General features: G+C 52.3%; 1 protein-coding gene across 4 annotated transcripts; it reads left to right on the top strand.

Moving 5' to 3' along the window:
• Nucleotides 1-26,385, top strand: Sbf1 (SET binding factor 1). Of its 4 annotated transcripts, XM_075960319.1 has the most exons (42): nucleotides 1-230; nucleotides 7,138-7,223; nucleotides 7,528-7,665; nucleotides 7,843-8,001; nucleotides 8,085-8,195; nucleotides 8,519-8,542; nucleotides 8,773-8,878; nucleotides 9,002-9,134; nucleotides 9,230-9,338; nucleotides 9,415-9,528; nucleotides 9,651-9,728; nucleotides 10,057-10,170; nucleotides 10,242-10,370; nucleotides 10,454-10,552; nucleotides 10,630-10,834; nucleotides 10,918-11,030; nucleotides 11,729-11,878; nucleotides 12,209-12,277; nucleotides 12,368-12,529; nucleotides 12,609-12,877; nucleotides 12,972-13,144; nucleotides 13,225-13,298; nucleotides 13,372-13,567; nucleotides 13,769-13,896; nucleotides 14,298-14,476; nucleotides 14,584-14,720; nucleotides 14,886-15,093; nucleotides 15,430-15,626; nucleotides 15,720-15,857; nucleotides 18,550-18,627; nucleotides 18,992-19,173; nucleotides 19,255-19,434; nucleotides 20,113-20,214; nucleotides 20,288-20,473; nucleotides 20,554-20,680; nucleotides 20,753-20,883; nucleotides 20,954-21,184; nucleotides 24,655-24,759; nucleotides 24,862-25,073; nucleotides 25,561-25,648; nucleotides 25,729-25,860; nucleotides 25,948-26,385. In XM_075960319.1, the coding sequence occupies exons 1-42, from the start codon at nucleotides 176-178 to the stop codon at nucleotides 26,044-26,046; spliced, it is 5,706 nt and encodes a 1,901-aa protein (XP_075816434.1). In that variant the 5' UTR covers nucleotides 1-175; the 3' UTR covers nucleotides 26,047-26,385. The 4 variants fall into 4 exon arrangements, with proteins under 4 accessions (XP_075816434.1, XP_075816435.1, XP_075816437.1 ...); XM_075960320.1 differs by lacking the exon at nucleotides 8,519-8,542; XM_075960322.1 differs by lacking the exon at nucleotides 18,550-18,627.
• The last annotated feature ends 73 nt before the right edge of the window (nucleotides 26,386-26,458 follow it).

Genomic DNA, 26,458 nt, shown 5'->3' with positions numbered 1-26,458 from the left:
ACCGAGCGCCCGGGCGGGCCGGCTGGCTGGGAAGATGGCGGCGGAAGCCCTGGTCAGCGGCGCTGCAGAGAAGCGGGCCGGGGGCGTCCCAAGCGTGCAGCTTAGGGCCAGCGCCGGGCCATGAGCGCGCCGCCATCGAATCCTCGAGCCGTGGAGCCCGCCTGCGCCCCTTGCCATGGCGCGGCTCGCGGACTACTTCGTGCTGGTGGCGTTCGGGCCGCACCCGCGCGGTGAGTGCCGAGGCTGAGCGCCTAGGGACGAGCTGGGGGCTGTGGGACAGGGTCTGAGGGCTCGAGGCTGAAAAGACCCCGCCGGAAGCAGGGTTAGGACTTGGGGCCGAGCTCTCCGGGCCCGCGAAAAGAGGTCTCAGAGGTTATTGGCCACCGTGACGTCCGGGGTAACCCGCGAGGACCCCGGACTGTTTGGTTTGTGTAAGGGCCGTCCTCCCACACCTGGGCACCTGTATCGGTCTGCCTAGGTGAGCAGGGGCGTGTGGCCCGGGCGTGGGAGGTGGGAGGGCCCTGCTGTAGTTCAATCTCCCCGATTGCAAGTTGGGTGGGATGGGCGCACCCCGCCTTGGCCGACTGCCGGTGGCTGTGTCTGGGAATTTCAGAGAGGGGGGCGGAACATTGGTTTTCCAGCTTCTGTAATCCTGTGCTAGTTCTGAAACCTGAAGCACTCTTGATGGGGGGCAGTGGAGGGGGAAGGGTTCAGAAACTGCCCGAATGGATAGGTGGTATTGAGTTGGACTTCAGAAGAAAGTGTCAGACTTTGGAGAAGAGCATTCCTGGTGCTCGCCCTGCCGTCCAAGCCTGCAAGCCAGGCCCTCAGTGGGGGATCAGTGTGGTGATTGGTGCTCATGTCTAGGAGGCCCTGATCTGGGGTTAGCACCTGTGTCTGAGAGCCCTTCAGTCCAGGGGGGTAGGAGAAAACGGAGCCTGACAGTGACATCAGCAACAGCCATGGAGACAACAGTGTTGGGGTGTTGGCTAGAGTCCTCAGTGTGCCAGGCCCTGCACAACCCTTTGTGTGTATGATCTCATTCCTCCCAATAGCCCACTGAAGTTGCTTTGCTGCTGCCCCTGTCTTTAGAGAGAATCGGGCACAGAGAAGTCGAGTGCGGTTCTGGGACCTAGGCTGGGGATCTGCACTCTGGCAGTCTGATTCCACCTGCGGAGGGGCAATATCTTAGGGACAGCTGTGTGGCCAGACTAGGCAGCCCTGAATTCCTAGAGGTCATGCCTCCTACCATGTTCCAGTTATCTCTTCCACGCAGTTATCCTGCCGCTTCTCAGTCCAGCTGTCACTGTCACCATTTAGGACCTAAACTTTCCTCTTTGCCTTTCTTCTTGCTAAGTCCTCACTAGGACAGTTCCTCTGTTTAATGTCCACATGCTGGACCCTACACCCACTGGAAAACCTCTTCTCCACCATCATCTCTGTCTCCAGGCCCTTTTCAGGACTCTCTCGCCGAGCACCCATTTCTCTCTGTTCTCATGTATTCCAGTATATCTCATTTGGCACTCAGTCATGAGCAGATGTCTTCCCTCCAGAGAGGGAGTTCTCAAAAGCAGAGACCACACTGTCTTCATCCCCCTTCCTCTTTGAGCAGGAGGCTTGCCACTGGTGTTGTACTGGCTCACAGAGGGAGAGCCTGTGCTCCAAGGCACAGGTGAAGGTCAGCGAGGCTCCCCCTGTGCTGCTGGAGAACAGGGAACCAAAGCTCCCTGAGGGCTGCTTTACTCTTGAGGGTCTAGTGCTGTATGCGGGCCTAGGCTGGAGGAACAAAATGGACTTTGATGGTGGTGAGAGCAGTGTGAAAAATGGCCCACGAGGCAGGGACTGCAACCAGAGACCAGGTCAGATAAGTGTGGTGGTGGGATGAAAGTTAAGTGTGATATAAGGAGGTATAGGTGGTCTCCATGAGGCACTTTCTGTGAACATGTGGGCTTACTCATAGAGCCACACATGAGATAGGTACTTCTGTCCTCTGAGCAGGACAGAATAGAAGGCTCAGTCCAAAGGTGTCTACTTTTCCTGAATGGTGTGAAGGAGTCATTCTCAAATTACCCATCACTGTGGAAACAGAAGGCCATGGAGCCTTCTAAGCATTGCCTTCTAGGGTCAGAGTTGACTTGCCACTGGTAACCACTGAGCCTTTAGGCATTTCTTTGAGGAACCAGTCCAGAATTGGGTCCCTGGGTGTGGGCTGAAGACAAGGGTTATGTGTATTGGGAGCTAAAGACTCAAAGCTGAGGAGCACACTGAAAATTAGTTTGCTGTGGAATATTACTTTAGCAATGTAAAGATGTGTTGTGTTTGTTTATGTAACAATATTTGTTTAGCTATGTAAAGATATGCTATATTTGTTTATGCTACATTTGTTTAATGATGTAAAGATGTGTTGCTTTGCCTGCCTAAGGCACCTGATTGGCCTAATAAAAAGCTGAATGGCCAATAGCTAGGCAGTAGGGATATGTGGGGCTGGTGGGCAGAGAAAATAAATAGGAGGAGGAATCTGGGGGAAGGGGGCAGGGGCAGCCAACCAGGCAGCTGCCAGCCAGACTGAAGTAGGACATACAAAATGAAAGAAAGGTAAAAAGCACCTAGGCAAAGTGTAGACGAACAGGCTAATTTAAGTTATAAGAGCTGGTGGGACAAGCATAAGATAAGGCCGAGCGTTCATAACTAATAAGAGGTCTTGGTGTCATGATTTGGGAGCTGGTTGGTGTGTCAAAAGAAAGCCTGCTGCATTAGTTGTCACTCTGTTGCCAGTCACGGTGCTCTCTCTGCCTCAGTTTCCTCTTCTTGAGATGGGATGATTCCCACTAATCTAAGCTAATACAAGGCTGTCAGGAGCACCCACATGTGATGCTACAGCACAGGACAGGCCAAGGAAACAGCTTAGTCTACCTAGACTCTGGGTAGCAGATGTGTGGATATAGCTAGATAGTGCCTCTGAAGAAGATGAAGGACCCACTGTACTAGTTGCCCAAGGGCATTGGGGCGGGCACACGGGGTCCTTTAGGTTGGGGAGTATGGGTGAGATGATACCTTATTTTTGTTCTGAAGGAGAACTTTGGAGCTGCTTGGTGTAGGACCCAGGTACTGGATACCTTTTTAAAGCTGCTGGTTGAGTCCAGAGTACTACCTGAGGTAGCATCATGGTTGCTAATGGTTACAGTTGGTGACCTCTCGGGGAAAGTAGGCAAGATTACAGACAGTAAATGACTGGACTGTGTGTGACCTTTTCACTTTCTACTGTAAAGTTTAGAGGATGCCAGCTGATACAGCATAGGCCCCTCACTAGGTGAGTCACGGTGCACCCTGTGTATGCCTTGTCTTGTCACTGAACTAGACACCTTCCTTAGCATAAGGACCAGACAGCTTAACTTGAGACCCCTTTCTCAGCTTCCAAAAGTGGTCAGTTAATTGTGTGACGCTTGGCTAGTGCTCAGTATGAGACACTTTACCTGGCCAAACCTGGCAGGTACCCTCCTGCTACTGCTGGGGAGGAAAGAGCTAGATCTCCATCACCCAAGAAAACTACTTCTGTTCCATGACCTGGCCTCCTTCAGCCCTTATTGTAATGAGGTGGCCACATTCTTGGGCCCCATCTATTGTCCCCACCCATGGCCCTGCCCTCCCTCTAGAGCAGGTTGGAGCTGTTTGGGATGGCTGCAGTTCCCTCCCAGTCCCCCACCCTGGGAGCTTAAGGGTCCAAGGTTTTGGATTAAAGCTTCTGTTTATGGACTGGGGACAGTTGGAGAGAAAAACTGAAAAAGCTGTAGGCTCCCTCTGCACGTGTCCTCTGCTGCAGCTTGCCTGGGGCATTGTCTTCCTGTTGAGGTCTGATAGTTAGAAAAGCAGGAAGGTAGTACTCTTTTGTTCCCTCCCTTTTCCTATAGCTGGGCTCTCTAGATGCAGCAGCTAGCTACCTGGTGCTGTCCAGCATGTAATGTGGTGGATCAGTCAAGGGAAGCCGCCGTTCTTTTGTGGCCTTCCCACAGTCCACACTATCTACGGCTAGCCCTCCAGGCATCGGAGCCTGGCACTGGTGATGGGGCGCTGCCAGCAGATGACAGAATGCATGGTCTGTGTTCTGCCTCCCAGCCTGCCACTCAGGCCCCCAGTCTTCATGAGCCTGGTTTCTGGAGGAAGCTCTTGCTGAGGTTCTTTGAGTACAGGGATCCCAGTGTGTTTTCCTAGTATGGGCCTACCTAGCCTGTGGGATCAAGAGTGGGCCAGGGACTTCCCATTCCTGCTTCAGTGGACCTTGGTGTCTCTCCCCCATATGCTCCCCAAAGAGCAATGCTTTTCTGTGTATGGTTGTGCTGTTGGAGTTAGTCCTAGCTCTGTTGGGACACGGAGGCAGGGTGCTCATTTTCTTTTCTACCCAAGGCGGGCAGTACTTTGGTGGGTCAGGTATAGCCATTTCAGGTTCCTCTAGTTGCCAAAAGGTTTTAGTGGATGACTGACATAGAGGAAACATGGCAAAACCCCTCACTGAAATGCAAGCTAGCAGTCTGAGGTCTTAGAGAAGCCAGAGGAGAGACTTACAAGGCTTCTTCAAGGTCTTATTGGGAGGGCCTACTGTGCCTTAGGGCTCCGGAAGTTGTTCTGCACTTCTGACTGAGGAACCTGTTTGTTTGTGAGGTTTGAGTTGGGTTGGGTGTGGGGAAGGATGGTCATGTAGCTGACTGCATGCATTCAACAAGCCCTAATTAGGCTGTAGTCTGTGCCATGCACAGGAACTTGTTGTCTGGTCAGGCTACTGACAAGTATACCAGTTTCCTGGAGAGGGGGTTATATTTTTTAGATGGAAAACTTGAGGGTCCTGCTTCAGGCCCCAGATGTAGGTAGAGAGTGGAGAGCAAGCTTCTTAGAGGAGGAGGCACCAGACTGAAACCTGAAGGTCTGATCCTGGGTTGTTGAAGGTACAGAGAAGGTGCTCAAGAGGGATGCCCTCGGCTGTCTACCCATCCACCTTTATGAGGCAGTCAGAAGTCTCAGGAAAGAAGTTCTTCAGAGTGTAGAGCCCTCAGAAGACTTGAAGGCTAGTAGGAAGTGGAAATGAACCTTTCATAGGATGAGGGATGCTGGTAATGGATGTTGACCATCCTCTCTACCGGTTCCCCTGGGGGGGGAGGCTGCTAAAAACAACCCTCAGAAGGCTACTAGCCTTTTTGGCCTTGAGGGAAGGCTGCAGAGCAGAGGCTGCTTTCCCTGTCTGCACACCTCCCTTCCTTCCTCTGTCTGCTGCCTCGTGGCAAGAACTGGGTGAGCAGCCCTGGGTGCCAGCCAGGGCTGGGCCCAGATGGTGGTTTAGGGCCGAGCACAAGGAGGCTCTTGCCTGAGTGGGTGGGGGGAGGAGCCACGGCTGGGGGAGTAGTTTGTGTGTGTGTGCATGCATGCATGCGTGTGCTTATGTGTGTGTGTGTGTGTGTGTGTGTGTGTACACACGCGTGCATGTCTTTGCTTGTTGAGGGTTGGACCTGAGGGACCCCCTGGGGGGTTTTGTCTTGGTGGACAGGTGCGTGGGTGTGTGTAGGTAGGCATGACACCAGCAGACACCTGTCCCTTCCTTGTTGCCTGTCAGGCCTGCAGGGTGTTGGTGGTGGGAGGAGGGGAGCAGGAAGCTGAGGTTTTGTGAGTCATAATCGGCCCCTGCACCCCACCACCTCCAGCTTAGCAGTGACCTTCATAGTAGTCACATCCTTGATATTTTCTCCATGATTCTAGAGGGATTGGTGTTCTCCTGCGGTTGCAGCTCTTTTGCTTTTAGGGGACCTGGAGATTGTGTACTGTTGTTGGACTTAGGGGTTCAGCACAACTGTCCAAGTGGACCAGGATTGGTGGTTGTGAGCTCATATCCTAGCAGGCCCATTGCACATTAACATTTTCGAGGTCTTAGGCTGAGGTGGAGAGGATCCATGAGAAAACTTCTTTTCTTTTTTTTTTTTTAACAGGGTTTCTTGGTATAGCCTTGGCTGTCCTTTAACTATCTATGTAGACCAGGCTGACCTTAAACTCAGAGATCTGCCTGTGTCTGCCTCCTGAATGCTGGTCCTTGTAAAGGGTGGGAGAACACTATGCCCTGGGGATCTTGAAGTTGTATATGTAAGAGGCAAAAGTGAGGAGGCTTGACTTTCTTTCCATACTGAGGTTCTCAACTTGTAGGTTGTGACCCCTTTGGGGACCACATGTTAGATATTCTGCGTATCAGATACTTACATTATGATTCATAACATAGCAAAGTTACAGTTATGAAGTAGCAATGAAATAATTTTATGCTTGGAGGGTCACTATAATGTATTAATGAGTTGCAGCATTAGGAAGGTTGAGAGCCACTGCCATACTGTATTCCATCTTCAAATGAGGTCGTCATGTGTCATCATTGTTACCATCACTCTGCCTCCTGATTTGGTGGTATAGGGGTGAGCCCAGGCAAGAACCTTCACTCCACCTACATAGGCTGTAGTTAGAAGTACATCCCTTCTTGGTACAGACAGAGGGAGCCTGGGAACACCCATGTTCAAAAGGGCAGGTACCTGCTAAACTCTTGAATTCTGAGACTTGTGCTCTAGGAGGAACTGTCTCTAAGGTACTGTGCATAGGTAGCAATTTGGAGCCATGGTTGGTGTTTCCACCCCTAGCATAAGAGAAGCTGAGGCTTGAATTGCACACAGATAACAGGCATGAGCAGGGGCCCAGAACAGACAGGTGACAGGGATCACCAAAGTACCCAGTGTGTATTCACTGTCTGCGTGGTGCTCACTGTCTGGCAGGGGCTGAGGGCTAAAGCTGCAGGTTGACAGTCAAGGAAGATGTTGAATTAACTGGAAGTACTCTGCTCCTCCCTGAGAGGATCCTATACAATGAAAGGTTAGGCTGGACTGTAGGTGGGAGGAGGGATCTAGGGGCTTCTCTATTTTCCTTATGGTGGCCTTGATGTCTGTAGTTATCCAATGGTCTATCTGCACAAAAGTTTGTTTAGAGAAATGGTAGATCTGGGAGCCTAGGCTTGTCTGTTGCCAAAAGAGAAGGAGCTATTTCCATCCTGGGCCAGTCTTGATAGTATGAGGGATGGGGAGTGGGAAGTGGGAAGGCGCTCTGACCACCTGCTCTTGTTCTCAGGGAGTGGGGAAGGCCAGGGCCAGATCCTACAGCGCTTCCCGGAGAAGGACTGGGAGGACAACCCTTTCCCCCAGGGCATTGAGCTGGTGAGTGTGGAGGCATAGCATAAGGGTTATCAGGTCTACTGTTGGGGTAGCTGGCCTCACAGGTAGGGTGTCTTGCTCATGTCACTGTGTCCCTTGTAAGCTTCACCCTAGATAGTGAGGCCAGAATCCTCCTTCAAAAGGGCTAGGAGGTTAAGGTATTCCCTGGGTAATAAAAAGGTGCTTCGTATGCCCTGCGACTCCAGGCCCTGGCAGTGCAGATGCTTGGGGGCAGGTGGTGGGGTAAGGGGGCTAATTCTTACTGCAGGAATGGGTGCAGGCACTGACTGCTGATCCCTCCCTGCAGTTTTGCCAGCCCAGTGGGTGGCAGCTATGTCCCGAGAGGAATCCACCAACTTTTTTTGTGGCTGTCCTTACTGACATCAACTCTGAGAGGCACTACTGCGCCTGCTTGACCTTCTGGGAGCCAGTGGAGTCCACACAGGTCAGCGTAAGCTCTGGTGTGCAACATGTGAAGCTGAGCCTTGAGCCATGGCCAGCTTGCTCTACCTCTGGGGGTATGTTCCTGTTGGGGAAGGCTGGGTCTGAGTCACTTCTGTCTTCCACTTGGGCTCATGGAATGACTCTGATGAGAGCCAGGAGAATGGGTTTCTGTCTGCAGGAAGTGGTGTGCACTGAAGATGCCACAGAGAAGGAAGAAGAGGCAGATGAAGGAGGCCAGGCACGGCTGTCGTCCACAGCACCAGCCCAGCCTGGCCAGCTTTTTGCTCCAAAGACTCTGGTGTTGGTGTCTCGACTGGACCATACAGAAGTGTTCAGGGTGAGGAGGGCCACCATAGCAGCAAGGCAGTGCCTGGGGTAGCCCTGTCAGCTGTACCACTGTTCCCTATCTGGTTGTTGCAGAATAGCCTTGGTCTCATCTATGCTATCCATGTGGAGGGCCTGAATGTGTGCCTCGAGAACGTGATTGGGAACCTGCTCACATGTACCGTCCCTTTAGCTGGGGGATCTCAGGTAGGTCTTAGACAGCTGGATGGCCACAGGCCCTCCTGGTACAGCCATAGGAGGCAGAAGGGGTGTGGTGGGGAACCTGTTGTGCACTCAGTCTGACTGGCCGAGTACACATAACCCAAGGCCTTAGATACTCCCTTCTGCTTTTGGTGCCATCCTGTGTCATCTCTTTCTAGCCCTGTCTACTTATTTGGGCTTGCCTTTTCACTCTCTGTTCTCTTGATCATTGGGTGTATGCCTGTCTCTGGATGCTGTTGTCCGTGTATCTGTGTCGTACTCTGTGCCCTGTGTCTAATGGTGTCTCTCTGTCTGTCTGTCCTGTGCAGCTGGACTCTGTTGAGGAAGGAGCGGTATGAATTCTTTGTTTCTTCTGCCCACTCAGGCCCTGCCCCACTCAGATCAGAGGCAGACTCCCACCCCCCTTACCTTGAGTTTTCTCTGCAGCTCTGCTCAGCCAACAGAGGCAGGGTGTGACCTTTCCCTCCAGACGTCTAAGCCAGTCCCATCTCAAGATTTGTCAGCGCTCAGATTTGACACAAGACTGACCATGCTCTAAGCTCTGGTAATTTTTTTTCTGCAGAGAACCATCTCTTTGGGGGCTGGTGACCGGCAGGTCATTCAGACTCCACTGGTGGACTCCCTGCCTGTCAGCCGCTGTAGTGTGGCCCTACTCTTCCGCCAGCTGGGTGAGACTGCCTCTTATCCCACTCCCAGTTTCCTGTTTTGGGACTGCTGCTCAGAGGTGAGGGTGCCCCCTGTGTACTGGAGTAGGAACACAGGCCCTCACCAAGCTTGTCTTCTTTCTTCAGGCATCACCAATGTGCTGTCTTTGTTCTGTGCTGCCCTCACTGAGCACAAAGTCCTCTTCTTGTCCAGGAGCTATCAACGTCTTGCAGATGCTTGCAGGGGCCTCTTGGCACTGCTATTCCCTCTCAGATACAGGTATTTTTCTGCCTAGCCTTTCCTCCTGGCCTCCCCTGATCCTCTGTCTACCCTCTGTTCTCTGGAGCTGACAGTGTCTTCTGGGCCTGTTGCAGCTTCACTTATGTGCCCATCCTGCCGGCGCAGCTGCTGGAAGTCCTTAGCACACCCACGCCTTTCATTATCGGGGTCAATGCAGCCTTCCAGGCAGAGACTCAGGAGCTGGTAAGGCCTGGGCCTTGTGTCGGCATCACTGCCTAGGCTTGCTGCTCTCTCACCACCTGCTTCCTTTGGTGCACAGCTGGACGTGATTATTGCTGATCTTGATGGAGGGACGGTGACTGTCCCTGAGTGTGTGCACATTCCACCCCTGCCAGAGCCACTACAAAGCCAGACCCACAATGTTCTGAGCATGGTGAGGGTTGGGGCCAGGGTGGGGCTGGTGCATTGGTCTTGTGGGAGCCATCACCTAACAACCAGGGAACCCAGAGCCTAAGGTCACCATACAGTTGTCCCTGCTCCTCTCTGCTTCCACAGGTCCTGGATCCAGAGCTGGAGTTGGCTGACCTTGCCTTCCCACCCCCTACAACATCTGCTTCCTCCCTGAAGATGCAGGTGGGGGTCACTACTGTTTTGGTGAAGAGATTCCAGTGCCTTTAATGGCCAGGCTGATGGTGCTCAGACACTCAGCCTCCCTCCAAGCTGACCTTGGGCTTCTCTAGCCTGGGCAGGAAGGAGATACACAGATAGGTGTGGTGATTGTGCCCAAGTCAGCCGTAGACAAGAGCTGTTTGTTCAGTACTTGTAGGACTCACTTGGCTGAGAAGCACCGTAGGGAGAGGCAAAAGGGGGCAGCAGAGGTGCCTGGAAAACCCTGTGTCTGGCTATAAATGGGTGTGGAGAAATGGACCTGATACTCACTTGCGTTGACTTGTTCTTTCAGGACAAGGAGCTTCGTGCTGTCTTTTTGCGGCTTTTTGCTCAGCTCCTGCAAGGTTACCGCTGGTGCCTGCACATTGTGCGCATCCACCCAGAACCTGTCATTCGCTTCCATAAGGTAGGCTGTGGGGCTGGGGTCTGAGCTGGCTCCGTGAGTCTGTGAGGAGCTGACTTGTTGGTATTCTCCAGGCAGCGTTCTTAGGCCAGCGTGGGCTGGTGGAGGACGATTTCCTGATGAAGGTGTTGGAGGGCATGGCCTTTGCAGGCTTCGTATCAGAGCGAGGGGTCCCTTACCGTTCCACAGACCTGTTTGATGAGGTACAGCCCTGGCCCTGCCTGTCCACTTGTCCCTCCCCAATGCACTCAACTGACCCTCATCATCTTGCCTCCTTTCCCCTTAGCTGGTGGCTCATGAGGTAGCACGGATGCGTGCAGATGAGAACCATCCCCACCGCGTCCTGCGTCATGTCCAGGAACTAGCGGAGCAACTTTATAAGAATGTATGGTGGGTGACGTGGAGGGCATGCTGCCACTTTGGCCCTGGCCCAGTAGCCAATGCCTGCCTATGTTCCCTCAGGAAAACCCATACCCAGCTGTGGCAATGCACAAAGTGCAGAGGCCAGGTGAGGCCAGTCACCTGCGGCGGACCCACCGGCCATTCCCCCGGCTAGATGAGGGCACAGTTCAGTGGATTGTGGACCAGGCTGCAGCCAAGATGCAGGGTGCACCCCCAGCTGTTAAAGCTGAGAGGAGGACAACAGTGCCTTCAGGGCCCCCCATGAGTATGTAACTTGAAGGGGAAGACAAGCTGGTTTAGGATGAGTACAAGGCCAAGAGTTAAAGTAAGCATGTCCTGTCTCTTTAGCGGCCATACTAGAGCGATGCAGTGGGCCTCATATCAACAGTGCACGTCGCCTGGAGGTAGTGCGGAATTGCATCTCCTATGTGTTTGAAGGGAAAATGCTTGAAGCAAAGAAGGTAAGGCTTGTCAGATGGAACCTCTAATCTGGCCTTGGGAAGACTCTTAGGAGACTCAGTTCTTCCATCTAGTGTGGTAAAGGCTGAGCCTGTGCCTGGGTGGATAGGAGGATGCCTTCTCCATCTGAGTGGACGGCAGTATATGTACACTTTTTATACAGTGTAGACCTATATGTGCCATGGGGTTTGGGATGTTTGTTTGTTTGGGGGAGGAGTTTTTCAGATAGGCTCTTTGTAGCCTACCTGGAATTCAATATATAAGCACGGTTGGCTTTGCTCTTCCTCTGTCTCGGCCTCTTCCATGCTGAGATTATAGGCATAAGCGACCATGCCTGACTTGGTTGCTTTAATAATTTTTTTGCATCCCATCTGCCCTTATTGTATTCATGAACACCTCTGGGGTTTTAATAAGAGTTGTGTGGTGTTCCTGTGGGGGCCTCCCTCCAGCGCACATGTCCACACTTGCTTGGGAGCCAGCACTATGCACATCTTCTGTTTCTGTCCTCATGAATGTCTCTGTGGAGCTCCTGGGTCTGCTGGACGATTTAGTCTGCACTAATCGTGAAAACTAGAACCTGAGCACACCTGACTTACATTGGCTTTCAGTCTTTCCTGTGCTTGAAACCTGGGCTTGGCTGCCTCCACTTTGATGTTGGGTACTGTCTTCTCTTCTCCATTTCCCCTATTTCTGCTTCCAGTTGCTTCCAGCTGTACTCAGGGCCCTGAAGGGGCGAGCTGCCCGTCGCTGCCTCGCCCATGAGCTTCACCTGCATGTACAGCAGAACCGTGCAGTTCTAGACCATCAGCAGTTTGACTTTGTCGTCCGCATGATGAATTGCTGCCTGCAGGTGAGGCTGACCTTCATCTACCAGTGATGTCATATGGTGGGTAGACATGGGTTCTCTAATGGCTCTGTGACTCTGGCAGTTATGAGAGACTCTGATCATGATGTGAGAGTGAAAAGGGGTGCAGGGGTCTCCTGTCTGATGCGAGGGAGGTCTGTAGTCTGTGGAGAATGGGAGCCGAAGGGAGTCCTTGTTGCAACTGACTTTGAAGCCTGAGGCAACAGTTCCAGGCGGCAGTGGTAGGAAATCCTGGTCTGTGAATGCCCGGAGAGGTAGGATTGATGTGGGTGCTCTCTAAGAGGGGCTCCCTATCACTCACGGCTCTGCTTACAGGACTGTACTTCCCTGGATGAGCATGGCATTGCAGCTGCACTGCTGCCACTGGTCACAGCCTTTTGCCGGGTAAGTGTTGGGAATGTGGTGGGTTTAGGCTTCCTCTCTAGTCTACTCCTGCCTATGTGCACATAACCTTTTCCAACTTCACTTCTGCAGAAGCTGAGCCCAGGGGTGACACAGTTTGCATACAGCTGTGTGCAGGAGCATGTAGTGTGGAGCACACCACAGTTCTGGGAGGCCATGTTCTATGGGGATGTGCAGACCCATATCCGGGCCCTATACCTGGAGCCTTCTGATGACCGTGTGAGCCCCTCCCAGGTGTGCAGGACTTCTTGGGCCTGGGCTGGGTTGGGGGCAGATACTTTGGTCCCAGCTTATTCATATGGGTACCTGACAGGAGGTTGGGGAAACACAGTCTCAGGATGATGAGCGATCTGCCCTGGATGTGGCTTCAGAGCAGCGGCGCCTGTGGCCAACCCTAAGCCGTGAGAAGCAGCAGGAGCTGGTACAGAAGGAGGAAAGCACTGTGTTCAGCCAGGCCATCCACTATGCCAACCGCATGAGCTACCTTCTGCTGCCTCTGGACAGCAGCAAGAGCCGACTGCTGCGGGAGCGGGCAGGGTTGGGAGACCTGGAGAGTGCCAGCAACAGCCTGGTCACCAACAGGTGGGGTGGGGCCAGTGGTGAGGCCTGGGCCAGGGATAAGGCTTCTGGTGGGGGTGTGGGGGTGCTGGTGCCCACACACCCCCTCTTGGCCCAGCATGGCGGGCAGTGTCGCTGAGAGCTATGACACAGAGAGTGGCTTTGAAGATGCAGAGACATGTGATGTAGCTGGGGCTGTGGTCCGCTTCATCAACCGCTTTGTGGACAAGGTCTGCACAGAGAGTGGGGTCACCAGCGACCACCTCAAGGGATTGCATGTCATGGTACCAGGTATGGTGGAACTGGGCTTGGGAGTACTCCTCAGATGGGTGGCTGTAGGGGCCCAGGGTATGAGACCTGCTCTCCCCCAGACATTGTCCAGATGCACATTGAGACCCTGGAGGCTGTACACCGAGAGAGCAAGAGGTTACCGCCCATACAGAAGGTGCGTAGTGGCTGACAGGCTGTGGGTACTCGAGGCCTGGATTATGCTCTAAGTTCTGCTGTTTCCTGAACAGCCCAAGCTGCTGAGGCCACGCCTGTTGCCTGGTGAGGAGTGTGTCTTAGACGGCCTTCGAGTGTACCTGCTGCCAGATGGGCGTGAGGAGGGTGTAGGAGGCAGTGGAGGGGGCCCTGCACTACTCCCCGCCGAGGGTGCTGTCTTCCTTACCACATACCGCGTCATCTTCACAGGGATGCCTACTGACCCCCTGGGTGAGCCTTTTTTCTGTGCCTCCCTAGCTCTTGGAGTAGATAAGACTCCCTTTTCCCTTCCCTTTCCTCAAAGAATCAAAGCCCTCTAGGAGATAGGCCAATGTGCTCCTTTCCTACCCACACAAGACTTCCATATCCGGTACCCTGAGATATGTATTCCTTTCTTCTCCTTTCTCCTCCTGACTGCTTACCCTGTTTAAGTGGGGGATCAAGTAGTAGTCCGCTCCTTCCCTGTGGCTGCATTGACCAAGGAGAAGCGCATTAGTGTCCAGACCCCTGTGGACCAGCTTCTGCAGGATGGTCTGCAGCTCCGTTCCTGCACATTCCAAGTGAGTAGACTTTTGTCCCCTGCAGCTAGTGTGAGCTCTGTGAGTGGGTTCCTGCCAGTGGGTTGTTGACGTGGGGCTGTCACATTGGCTCTCAGCCTGGTATCATGTGATCTTTTGAAATAGTGGCTCCTGCGTATTTGTCTTTATCCTGACAAATATGCAGAGTCCAAGTTTTGCGTGAACTGTCTAAGCTGAGACCTCATCAAGTAGCCTCTGAAATTTTCGATTTATACGCATTGGACCCTGAGTTGCATGGACATGATGTCTTTCCTTAAAAGGCACAGTTTGCCTGCTTTGTGGTGTAAATGCCATAAGAAGGGAGTCTATGAACTGAATGCTATCTGATTGGGGAGGAGCCTAATGGCCACTTAGAGCCCTGAGGGGTTATTTGTCTGACCCAGCTGCTGAAAATGGCCTTTGATGAGGAGGTGGGATCTGACAGTGCCGAGCTCTTCCGCAAGCAGCTACACAAGCTTCGGTACCCACCAGATATCAGGGGTACCTTTGCATTCACACTTGGCTCAGCCCACACACCTGGCCGGCCACCACGGGTTACTAAGGACAAGACTCCTTCACTCAGGTATGGAGTTGGGTCCCAGAGCCAGAGCAGCTAGGTGCTCGCTGTACACCTAGTATAGTCTTCTGGACTTCCTGCCTTCTTATTGCTCTTGGACTTTTATACCCCAGAACCCTGTCTCGGAACCTGGTGAAGAATGCTAAGAAGACCATTGGGCGGCAGTATGTTACTAGGAAGAAGTATAACCCCCCTGGCTGGGAGAATCGGGGCCAGCCACCCCCTGAGGACCAGGAGGACGAGATCTCAGGTGGGAGCAGGGTCAGGGAAATCTGTGTGTTCTCTATCAGAGATGATCCCGTGGAGGCTGGGCTGGGCTGGGCTGGAGGTGGGGGTTCTTTAGAGATGGTCCCATGGAGGCTAGGCTGGGTTGAGGGTCTTTAGAGGAGATGACTCCTAACTATAATGTTTGTAGTGTCAGAGGAGCTGGAGCCCAGCACACTGACCCCGTCCTCAGCCCTGAAGCCCTCTGACCGCATGACCATGAGCAGCCTGGTGGAGCGGGCATGTTGCCGTGACTACCAGCGCCTTGGACTAGGTACCCTGAGCAGCAGCCTGAGCCGGGCCAAGTCTGAGCCCTTTCGCATCTCTCCTGTTAATCGCATGTATGCCATATGTCGCAGGTGAGGGCTGGCTAGGACACGCCAGGAAGATTTTGCCAGGGCTGACTAGAGTGGTAGGCAGTGCTTGGATATCTTCCCTGCTTGACATGGGTCCTAGCCATGGATCCTGGAGAAACAAGGAGCATGGGCAGGAGGTGGATAGAGGGTTGGGCTGTAGGTTTGTTGGAGGCACCGGATAAGTATAAAGTGCCTTTGGCCTTCAGATTCTGAGAGCCATGGATCTGTTCCATTGTGCTTACCCTGTTGACTCTTCTTACATACTAGATATAAGGCTCTGTGGGTAGGCAAAGGGGCAGGTCCTTAGAACTTCCCTCATGATACCTCCGACTCCTGCAGCTATCCAGGATTGCTGATTGTTCCCCAGAGCATCCAGGACAATGCCCTGCAGCGTGTGTCCCGCTGCTACCGCCAAAACCGCTTTCCTGTGGTCTGCTGGCGCAGTGGGCGCTCCAAGGCTGTGTTGCTACGCTCTGGGGGCCTGCATGGCAAGGGTGTTGTTGGTCTCTTCAAGGCCCAGAATACACCTTCTCCAGGTACTCCTCCTTTGTTCTGCCTGTGTCTGCCTACCCTACCTGTCCATCTCCATCTCCTTCAGCTGCAGCTGCAGCCTCACCTCCTTTTTTCAGGCCAGGCCCAGACAGATTCCAGCAGCTTGGAGCAAGAGAAGTACCTGCAGGCTGTGGTCAGCTCCATGCCTCGTTATGCTGACTCATCAGGACGAAACACACTTAGTAGCTTCTCCTCTGCCCACATGGGTGGTCACGGTGAGAGGGTGCTTTTGGGTGGATGGTGGCCTTTGAGGCCGTGGCAGTATTCATGGTGGGCTAACCAAGCAGGGGCAGAATTGTCTTGATTGTGGGTGTTGGGTATGGGTCAAAGAGAGGGACCCTTCTCCGTGTTCTGGGACAGGGCAGGAATACTGCCCAGACCAGGTGAGTGTCCTGAGGCCCTCTCTCCTCTGACCATAAGCCTGTCCATTCCCTCTCCTTCCTTAGACCAGGACATCTACCAGAAGCCTCTAGGTCCAACAGATGCTCCATCCATACCTTGCTATGTTTGCTTCTGCCTACAGCCCTTGGAACATCCTTAAAGCCATTTTCCTATCCTTCCTCTATCCTGTCCCCTTCCAACTGTTCCTCTGTCCATTAGTTGGCCTTCATGCTTTTCTGTCCTGGCTCTTTGGGTCTTGTCTGCACTGCTCTTGCTGTCATTGCCATCCCCTCTCCAATATATACCTCCATGGCAGCCTGAAAGCACTTAAAGGGGTACCAGGCCAACCTTCTTCCCATGCTGACCTCTGCTTGTGAGGCACCCACACAGTTCCCTGCCTGAGAACTGCTGTCATCATAATTCTGAGCAGTGTCTTCTGTCATTATGAATTGGGTCTGTTGTCTGAAGGAGGCCCAGAGATCAGGTGTGTGCCTCTGGCTATTAGTTGAATCCTTTCTTTTGCTGCCTGGGACTTGCTGCCCAGCACTAGCTTTGGGCAGGACTGTGTTTGCATAGTGGGTTAGGTGCCAGCACTAAAAGAGTGACGCCATGTGTGTGCTCTTGATGCTGATCTGTGAGGGCAGATCACCTGCATCCAGTGCTGGTTGACGTGTGAGCTGTGGGTTATGGGCACTGCTTCTCACGGCCTGGCTGGTAGATGTTGGGGTCCTTAGCAGTTGATTCTTTGATGTACAACTCTAGCCACTAACTTGCATACTAAGCCTAACGTGTGTCAAGCTGGGTCTTTGTGCTTGGAAATCTCTCAGCATAGGTCTGCCAGGCTCTTGAACCATAAGCTGCAGAGTCCATCTTACCAAGCTAATGTGACAGTATCACTTGGGAGTGAGTTGCCCCAATCCATCTTGTATGCGCAACAGATGGTAGCTGTATGCCAGGCCTTAACCTCAAGTCCCCTGTGTCCCCCTCCCCCTTGAAGTTTTGGGGCTTCATGTTCTCTTCTGGGATTAGTTCCTGAAAGCATAGTGGTTCTGATGGCTTTTAGGCTAGTAGCACCTCACATGAACACAGCCATCTTGTAGCCCAGGGTCCTTAAGTCTGTCTGTCTTGCCTATCTGGTTCCTATAAGCTGACTTCCCAGGTCTGTTGTTCTTTTGTTGTTATTTTGAGACAGAGTTTCTTTGTGTAGCCCTGGCTGTCTTGGAACCCACTCTTTAGACCAGGCTGGCCTTGAGTACAGAGATCTACTTTCCTCTGCCTCCCAAGTGATGAGATTAAAAGTGTGAGCCAGGCTAGGTCTATCATTGCCTGCAGCTTTCTGCCCTTAACTCTGTCTGTAACCACTCTGCCCCCGGCTTCTTCACTCCCTGTTGAGCCTGTGCTTCTCGTCTGTCTCCACCAGTGTTTGTCTTCATCTCTTGTTAACATTTGCTGGCCACCGGAGCTGAGGACAGGGCAGCAGGTTTGCTTTCATGGTCACCAGGCGACACCAGTCTGAGGACAGGCCAGATTGACCCATGGTGCAGTTCCCTGGGAATATCTGGTTTCTATGTGGTTAAAGGTGTCCTACAGTCTGCTTTTCTGCCAGAAATCCTGAGTGACACCTTCAGGCAGCATCTTCCTCTCAGAAAGTGTCAGCCTGCACCTTCCCAAGTGTCCCCCTGGACATCTCTAGCCTTCTCCAGTGCTACTGTTGCTAGCTCTGGTGTAAATTCAGGGTGTGGGGCCACCCTCCCTGACTGTCCTGTGATGATCAGGAGTCTGGCTTCCCTCAACCCTATGTGGATTTCCAGCTTGCAACCTAAGAAGTCTGTTGCTGTCTGCAGTGCAAGCTGGGTAATTGTCATCTGTAGTATGTGGTTGTCAGAGAGGTCAGGGTGTGGAAGACTGGCCTTGAGTTTGGCCATAGTGATCCTTGCATTGGATGGGGTAATGTTGTCTTACCTCACACCTTTTTCTGTGTCCTACATGAGGCCTCTACATAGGTAAACCTGAGGTGTGACTCAGGCTCCTCCCAGACATTGCCACATTGTCCTAGCCTGTAACTGTGCCTGGTGCAGTCCTAGGACTCAGATCTGCTCATGTTGTAGGTTAAATTGTCCTCCTAGCCCTCTGGCCTTTCTTTCTTCCTCTTCCAGTTGCTTCTAGGTCTCCTCCAGGCTCTCAGGTACTTCTTGTGATTTTTTTTTGAGAGGGGGCAAGGCTGAACACTTCTGTCAGGAACTGTCTATGAAACAGTCCCTGGCTTAAACTAAAGGGAGAGGGTCTAGGAAAAATCTGAAGATAGGGTTGCTTGGAGCTGTTTGAAGAAGAGCCCTGAATTGCAAAGCCTGACCCTTCCCAGCATCACAGACCCTCTATGCCTAGCTGCCCCTGGTGGGAAGAACCCTTGCCTGGACCAGACAAGGGCCCATCCTGCTGCTGACCCCTGGGAGTGGGGCTTGGTGGGAGCTTCTGGCAACCTAGGCCTGGGACCAAACCTGAGCCTTCTCTCTGCTGTGCCCTCAGTGCCCAGCCCCCGAGCCAGGGTCACCACGCTGTCCAACCCTATGGCGGCCTCGGCCTCCAGATGGACTGCGTCCCGAGGTACCGTAATGGGGCTCTCCCCTTACCTGGCACTGATGGCTCCCTAGTGTGAATATGTGTTAGGCACTAATATTTCCCTCCACACCCAGCACTAACGCCCCCTTTGTGACAGACTAGCACAACTGCCTCCTCCTAGCCCTAGTTACTCACTTGCCCAGCACCTGAGCCCACTCCAGACACTAACATAGGCCACACCCCATGTGCCTTAGCATCTGTGTGTTCCAGCCCTGCTCCCTCTCATGGCCTGCTGACCACTCTGCCCTGCCTGGAAACTCAGTCCCCTCCCTGGAGGCCAGGCCCAGCCAGCCCCAGGTAAGTGGTGCCCAGACCTCAATCTAGTGCTTACTTGTTATCTCCTTTGCAGGTAAATGGAGCAGTGTCCGAGCCAGTGGTCGCAGCAGTGTGCTTGGTGCTGATGTGGGCTCTAGGCTAGCTGGCAGAGATCTCCTCAGCACCCCCCACACCAATGGCACTCCACCTGATTCTGGCTTCCTGCGACCACAGCGGGCAGCCCTCTACATTATTGGTGACAAAGCTCAGCTCAAGGTAACTGGGATAGGGGAACAGGGCTAGGCGGGGAACCCAGGACTAGGTTTGGCTTACAGCTTTTCATTGGCCTTCTTCCAGGGTGTACGCCCAGATCCCTTGCAACAGTGGGAGCTGGTTCCTATTGAGGTGTTTGAGGCAAGGCAGGTAAAAGCCAGCTTCAAGAAATTGCTGAAGGCCTGTGTACCTGGTTGCCCTGCCGTTGAGTCCGGCTCAGCCTCCTTTCTGCGCTCACTGGAGGACTCGGAATGGCTGATTCAGGTCTCTGCACTGTCTCTGCCTCTCTGCCCACCTGAGTGCTAGGTCTACCTCTAGGTCTGAGTTTGTTTATTTGTTATGTTGGGTACTGGGAAGAGGGGGAGGTGATGGGCATTTCCTTTGTAGTCTCATGGTGTCTGTGAGGCAGCTGACAGTCTGGGCCTATAGGAAATTGGGCAGACAGTGAAAGGTATGTTGGAGCCAGTTTGCTATGTTCAGGGGGGTTTGATGTCCATTGTGGAACTCGACTTGTGGGACAGGGCTCTCTGCTGCTTTGTCCTTTTTAGAGAATGGAAATGGGTGTTATGTCACTGGTGCTCTGTGACAACTAGAGCACTGAGGGATGGGACTTCTGAGCACCTGAAGGGCAGGGACTTATTCTCACGTAGCACTGGCTGACCTAGAACTGTGGCAATCAGTCCTCGTAGGTGCTGGGATTATAGGCATCTTCTACCATACCCAGCAAGGACAGGGACTTGTGAATCTGTCTTCCTTGTCACTGGGGTTCTGGGAGGGGTGGGCAGGCTGGGGGAACGATGCAAGCATGAGCCGAGACTAGCAGAGCAGGTCATGTCTATCCAGTACTGTAGATACTACTAGCCTTACAAGGATTCTGTGAATTGTGAGCCTCTGGTGCCTGATTGGCTGTAGTGTGCAAAGGTTGGTTGTTTGTCCCTGTAGATACACAAGCTGCTGCAGATATCGGTGCTGGTAGTGGAATTGCTAGACTCAGGCTCCTCTGTCCTGGTGAGCCTGGAGGACGGCTGGGACATCACCACTCAGGTGTGTGGCAGATGCCGGGAAGCGGGTGGGGAGGGTCCTCAGGTGTCCTTCTGATATCTGGTGGTGCTCGCAGGTGGTGTCCTTGGTGCAGTTGCTCTCAGACCCCTTCTATCGCACCCTGGAGGGCTTCCGCCTGCTGGTGGAAAAGGAGTGGCTGTCCTTTGGTCATCGTTTCAGCCACCGTGGGGCCCACACCCTAGCTGGGCAGAGCAGTGGCTTCACACCCGTCTTCCTGCAGTTCCTAGACTGTGTACACCAGGTGAGTAGGGAGGCTTTCCCATGTGGGTAGGCTTGAGCAGTGCTTCCCTGACCTGACCTCTGACCCACTGCTTCATACAGGTCCATTTGCAGTTCCCCATGGAGTTTGAGTTCAGTCAGTTCTACCTCAAGTTCCTCGGTTACCACCATGCATCCCGCCGTTTTCGGACTTTCTTGCTGGACTCTGACTATGAGCGAATTGAGCTGGGTATGTAGGAAGAAGGAAATCTGGGGCAACCCTGGCTTCGAGGGGCTTAAACTCAGTGCTGCTCTTGTGCAGGGCTGCTGTATGAGGAGAAAGGTGAACGCAGGGGCCATTTGGCATGCAGATCTGTGTGGGAGTATGTGGACCGGTTGAGCAAGAGGACTCCCATGTTCTACAACTACACATATGCACCCGAGGACACAGAGGTGAATGGGGACCTGGCTGGGGCAGCAGCTCCTGCATGGCCCAGCTTCTGAACATAAGGCTTGCTCCCAGGTGCTGCGACCCTACAGCAACGTGTCCAATCTGAAAGTGTGGGATTTCTACACTGAGGAGACGCTGGCTGAGGGCCCCCCGTATGACTGGGAGCTGGCCCAGGGCCCCCCTGAGCCTCCAGAAGAGGAACGGCCTGATGGAGGTGCTCCTCAGAGCAGGCGCCGTGTGGTATGGCCATGCTATGACAGCCGCCCTCGAGTCCAGCCTGATGCCATCTCACGCCTGCTGGAGGTATGTGCTGCCCCAGAGTAGGGCCTGGTTTTCTTTTTTCTCCTTCCACTTGTTCAGACCCCAGAGCCATGTCTGTGCATATGTGCATATGTCCTTAGGGACTAGAGTGGTTCTGACTCTGCCACCATATGAACTGCTTGCTTACTTGGGGTAGTTGTGGTTCCTAGGTCTCTGTCCCATGCTAGCAGATGTTTGCAGATAACAGTGTGAGAAAGCATGTGTCAGACACTCTCAAGACCCAGGACCTGATTTTTGCTCTTGGCATATATATATCCCTTGACCTGGTGTATTAGTCAGCTTTGGTCACTGTAAGGAAATACTGGAGATAGGCTAATTTACAAGGTAGAGGAATTTATTTAGTTTGCAGTTTTGGAGGCTCAAGGGCATATACTACCCAGTTCTGATAAGTCTCTGGGCTATGTCACATCATGGCAGAATCTCCCAAGTTCTCTATGTGACCCAAAGACCTTCCACCAGTCCCCACCCCTTAAGATTGCACCACTTCCTGTTCTGTCACCCAGGGACTAATCTTACTTTCCCATGGACCTTTGTGGTATAGACCACATCTACACTCTAGTACCTTGCTTTAATAACTTAGGCAGCACCAGGGCATTAGTGCGGGCAGGGTTTCTCCAGGAACCATTCTGTGTTTGCTTAGTTGTCAGTGAGTAGCAACTCATCTGAGTTCCAGCCCTGGACCTTAAAGAGAGTCACTGTCACTTCCCACTTGCTACCTTTTCTGGGCATATCTGCTCAGGAACCAGAATCAAACAAGGACAGAGACCTTTTGAAAGGAAAAAGGGCCAAATGAGTTGTTAGTAGTTGGTGTGTGGTAGTTGGGACAGTGTACAGGGTGGCAAGTCCTGTCTGTGGCATGGCCTCCCTCGTTGGTTCATCAGGCTGAGTAGTCAGAAGGGTGTGGGCCTCAGATCCTAAGCAGGAGGGAGTTTGCACTCCTCTGTGCTGGCTGTGTCTCCTTCAAGACTATGTGAGCACCTTAGAGGGGCCCGGTCCAGAGGGCTTAGTACTGGAAGAGACATGGAGGGAGAGGGGGGGAGAGAGGGAGGGGGAGGGGGAGAGAGAGTTTTGTGAATGAAGGTATAGAGAATGATAGTACAGAGATCAGCAGAGTCCTTTATTTTTGTTGTCAGCTCAATCAGCTCGACCTGCTGTTACTGAAGCCACTTAACTTTTTTTTTTTTTTAAAATACCAATCCAAATTTCCACTCCCTCCCCTCCTCCCATTCCTTCCACACACCCTCCCATCCCACCCCTCTCTAATCCTAAGAGAGGGTAAAGCATTTTGCTTTGTGGAAGGTCCAAGGCCCTCCCTACTACATCTAGGCTGAGCAAGGTGTCCTTCCAAAGAGAATTAGGATCCCCAAAAGCAGTACATGCAGCAGAGACAATTCCCAGTGCCACTGCCAGTGGCCCCTCAGTCTGCCCAGCCATACAGCTGTCACCCACATTCAGAGGGACTGGTTTGGTCCTATGCTTGTTCCTTCCCAGCCCAGCTGGAGTTGGTGAGCTCCCAGCCACTTAACTTTTCTATGGCGTCAGTGCACATAATACTTTATTTTGTTAACTTTGTTTTTAAAATGAGAGAAAAGCTATTTTTTTGACATTCCCAGTATCTTTTCTTTTCTCTCCTCTCCTCTCTTCTTTTCCAGTGCTGAGAATTGAACCCAGAACCTTATATATGCTAGACAAGTGCTCTACCAACTGAGGTATAACTATAACTTGAGTTTTGTTTTTTGTTTTTTTTTTTAATTTTGAGACAAGGTCTCTCTAAGTTGTTCTAGCTGGCTACAATTTGAGATTCTTCTGCCTCAGTCTCCTCAGTAGCTGGAAGAGCAGGCATATTCCAGTCTAGCTTCTAATAATCACTTTTTTTTCTGTTTGTATCTAGTCTAATACCAGTTCCTTTCAGTCTTAAAAACTTATAGTATTTCCTGTAATAAAGATTTGCTGGTCTTACATTCCCTCAAACTTCTGTTTTTGTCTGAAAATGTCCCCCACCCCTCCTTTCCTTTTGGTGGTGTTGTAGATGAGTGAATCAGGTCCAGTACCCTGTATGTACATGGGAAGTGCTCTGCCTCTGAGCCATGTGCATACAAGGTACACGGCTGTTTACATACCTTATCCTGCCTGTCCGTCCGTCTGTCTGTCTGTCTATCATCTATCTACCTATCATCTATCTAGAGTGTTTGCTGTTATTTTGGTTTGTTGGTTTTGAGGCAGGGTCTCATTCTAGCCCAAGTTGACCTGGAGCTCACACTTTATTCCAGGCTGGCTATGAGGTACGGGACTAAAGCCACTGTGCTCCACTATTTTACTCTTTCAGACAGGTCTGGTAGCTAAAGAGGGCCTTGAACTCCTTCCTGATCCTTTTGCTTCAGCCTCTCTAGTTTAAGGGTTGCATTTGTAAACTAACCACCTCAACTCTCATTGGTTTTTAAGAGGGGGCACTGCTGTATTTCCCTAGGCTGACCTTGAACTCCTGGGCTCAAGTGATCCCTCTTTTTTATTTTAGCCTCTCAGGTAGCTAGAACTATATGGGAAAGAAACACAATGCCTGGTTTTGCCTACCTGCTTCCCACTCCTTTCTCCTTCTTTTTAGTTACTTAGTGGTGCTGGATATTGAGTGTGTGGGAAGCAAGTGCTCTCCCACTGAACTCCACTACACTTAGCCCAAATGTCGCTGTTTTGAAAGGGCATTTTCTCTAAAGACACAATTCAGATGTGGCAACTTTTTACATTCAAGCTCCCACTCTACCCCCCACCCCCACTGAGAGACTACTGATTAAACCTACACACTACACTCTGTTTTAAGATATCATTATATTGTTTTCTGGCGTGCATCACTTACACTAAAATCAGTGTTTATTCATATCCTTGTGAACTATATAATGCCATTTTTATTTTTATCTTTTGAGATAGGATCTTGCTGTAGAGCCCTGGTTGGCCTGTAACTCACAGAGATTAGCCTGTATCTGCCTCCTGAGTGCCCGGCTTACATTTACTTATTTAGTGTACGGGCAGACGGTCAGTGTCAGCTTTCAGGAGTCAGTTCTCAAATTCCATCATGCGCGTCCTAAGGTTGCACTTCAGCTGACAGGCTTGGTGACAAACACCTTTACTGGGTAAGCCATTGTGCCCTCCCAGTCTGGAGTTTTTTTACTGTTCTTTGTTTCATTTTAAAATATTTTTTAGATTAAAAAAAATTCTTATGTGTATGATTGTTTTGCCTGCGTGCATGTATATGTACCGTACTTATACCTGGCACCTACAAAGGTCAGAAGAGGGTGTCAAATCTCCTAGAGCTACCTATTGGATCCCTGGAACCACGGATAGTTGTGACCACCATGTAGATACTGGGCATCAAACCCAGCTCCTTTCTAAGAACAAGTGTTCTAAACTGCTGTCTTTCCAGCTCCTGGATGTTCTTTTTGTTCACTAATTCTCCCCAGGAGCTGCAGCGGTTGGAGACAGAGCTAGGCCGACCTGAACGCTGGAAAGATACCTGGGACCGGGTAAAAGCTGCGCAGCGCCTTGAGGGCCGGCAAGATGGACGTGTGAGTGGGGTAGGGATGGTAGGCTGGGCCGAGGAACACCAAGTATGTGTGTTGCCAGGAGGCTGGTCAGCCTTGATAAAACTCCATTCTTGCTTCCTCCAGGGTACCCCTAGCTCACTACTGGTGTCTACTGTGCCCCACCACCGCCGGTCATTAGGTGTGTATCTACAGGAGGGACCTGTGGGCTCTACTCTGAGCCTCAGCCTGGACAGTGACCAGAGTAGTGGCTCAACCACATCCAGCTCTCGTCAGGCTGCCCGACGGAGCACCAGCACCCTGTACAGCCAATTCCAGACAGCTGAAAGTGAGAACAGGTGTGAGAGGCATCTCCTGCTGCTACATAGCTACTTCTGGACTGGGACCCATGTATGACTTTCTAGTGGGGCTAGGTTCTTTGGGGAGCTTTAGTATTTTCTTTAGGTAGAAGGACTTGTAGAAGCTATGACAGTTGCCTAAGCAGAGGTCAACATCAGAAGTTTGGGTTGTAGAACTGGTGACTATAGCAGGGCTGAGCTGGAGCTAAGGGTACCCGTAAGACCACCAGATGAAACTGGGGCCAGGCAAGATCCATTCTACCCTGAGCCTGGAAGGGTCATTTTACTCTGGTTACCTCCATAGATTTGACTCTTTCTCCTCCTTCTCTTTGTGGATGGGAAGTGTTATGTGTCTAATGGGGCTGCTTAAAGTTCTGGTGTTTGGGACCAGCGTCTGTCACATGATGACTATAGAGGGACTGACCTCTAACTTTTAGAGGTAGTCCCCCACCTGAGAGATAATTCAGCCCTGATTCTATAAATGCAGGTCCTATGAGGGCACTCTGTACAAGAAAGGAGCCTTCATGAAGCCCTGGAAGGCCCGTTGGTTTGTCCTAGACAAGACCAAGCACCAGGTGAGTAATGAGTGCAGGGACAAGGGAAACCATGGACGATAGGCCTGTCCTAACTCTGTGCCTCTTACTCCTCACCCTAGCTGCGTTATTATGACCACCGAGTGGACACAGAATGCAAAGGTGTCATTGACCTGGCAGAGGTGGAAGCTGTGGCACCTGGCACACCCACCATAGGTGCCCCTAAGACTGTTGATGAGAAGGCCTTCTTTGATGTGAGCCTCTGCCAAGGGGTGGGGAACACCTGGGGCAAGGGGCTTGGAGTTGTAGGGTCTGTGGAGTCAGTAACCTGCTCTTCCCAGGTGAAGACAACACGTCGCGTTTACAACTTCTGTGCCCAGGATGTACCCTCGGCCCAGCAGTGGGTGGACCGGATCCAGAGCTGCCTGTCGGATGCCTGACCCCTCCCGGCCCTGCCCGGGCTGCTCTGCTTCCAGTCGTTACAGACCACTAGGGGTGGGCAGGGCCGCCCCGGCCATGTTTACAGCCCCGGCCCTCGACAGTATTTGAGGCCCTGAGCCCCCCAGCACTTGTGTACAGCCCCTACCCCGCCCCACCTGGCCAGCTCTAACTTATTGTGGTGTCATGGCTGAGCCGTTTAGGGACGCGGCCATGGTACAGCCCTGCATTGGGCTTGTAAATAGTCCACCCCACCCGGCCCATCAGTGTGCTGGCCCTGGCCGGCTGGCTGTGCTGTTGTTTCTAGAACCAGAGTCTATATAAAGAGAGAACTAACGACACACTCCTGTACCTGCATCAGCCAGTGTATCGTGGGTCTGCCCACAGAGGCTCCTCTGTCCCAACCTTGGGGTT

This window comes from Microtus pennsylvanicus, chromosome 2 (assembly GCF_037038515.1).
Source record: "Microtus pennsylvanicus isolate mMicPen1 chromosome 2, mMicPen1.hap1, whole genome shotgun sequence".
Lineage (NCBI taxonomy): Eukaryota > Metazoa > Chordata > Mammalia > Rodentia > Cricetidae > Microtus > Microtus pennsylvanicus.
The sequence above is the reverse complement of the archived record's forward strand: the minus strand, read 5'-3'. Positions and strand labels throughout refer to the sequence as shown.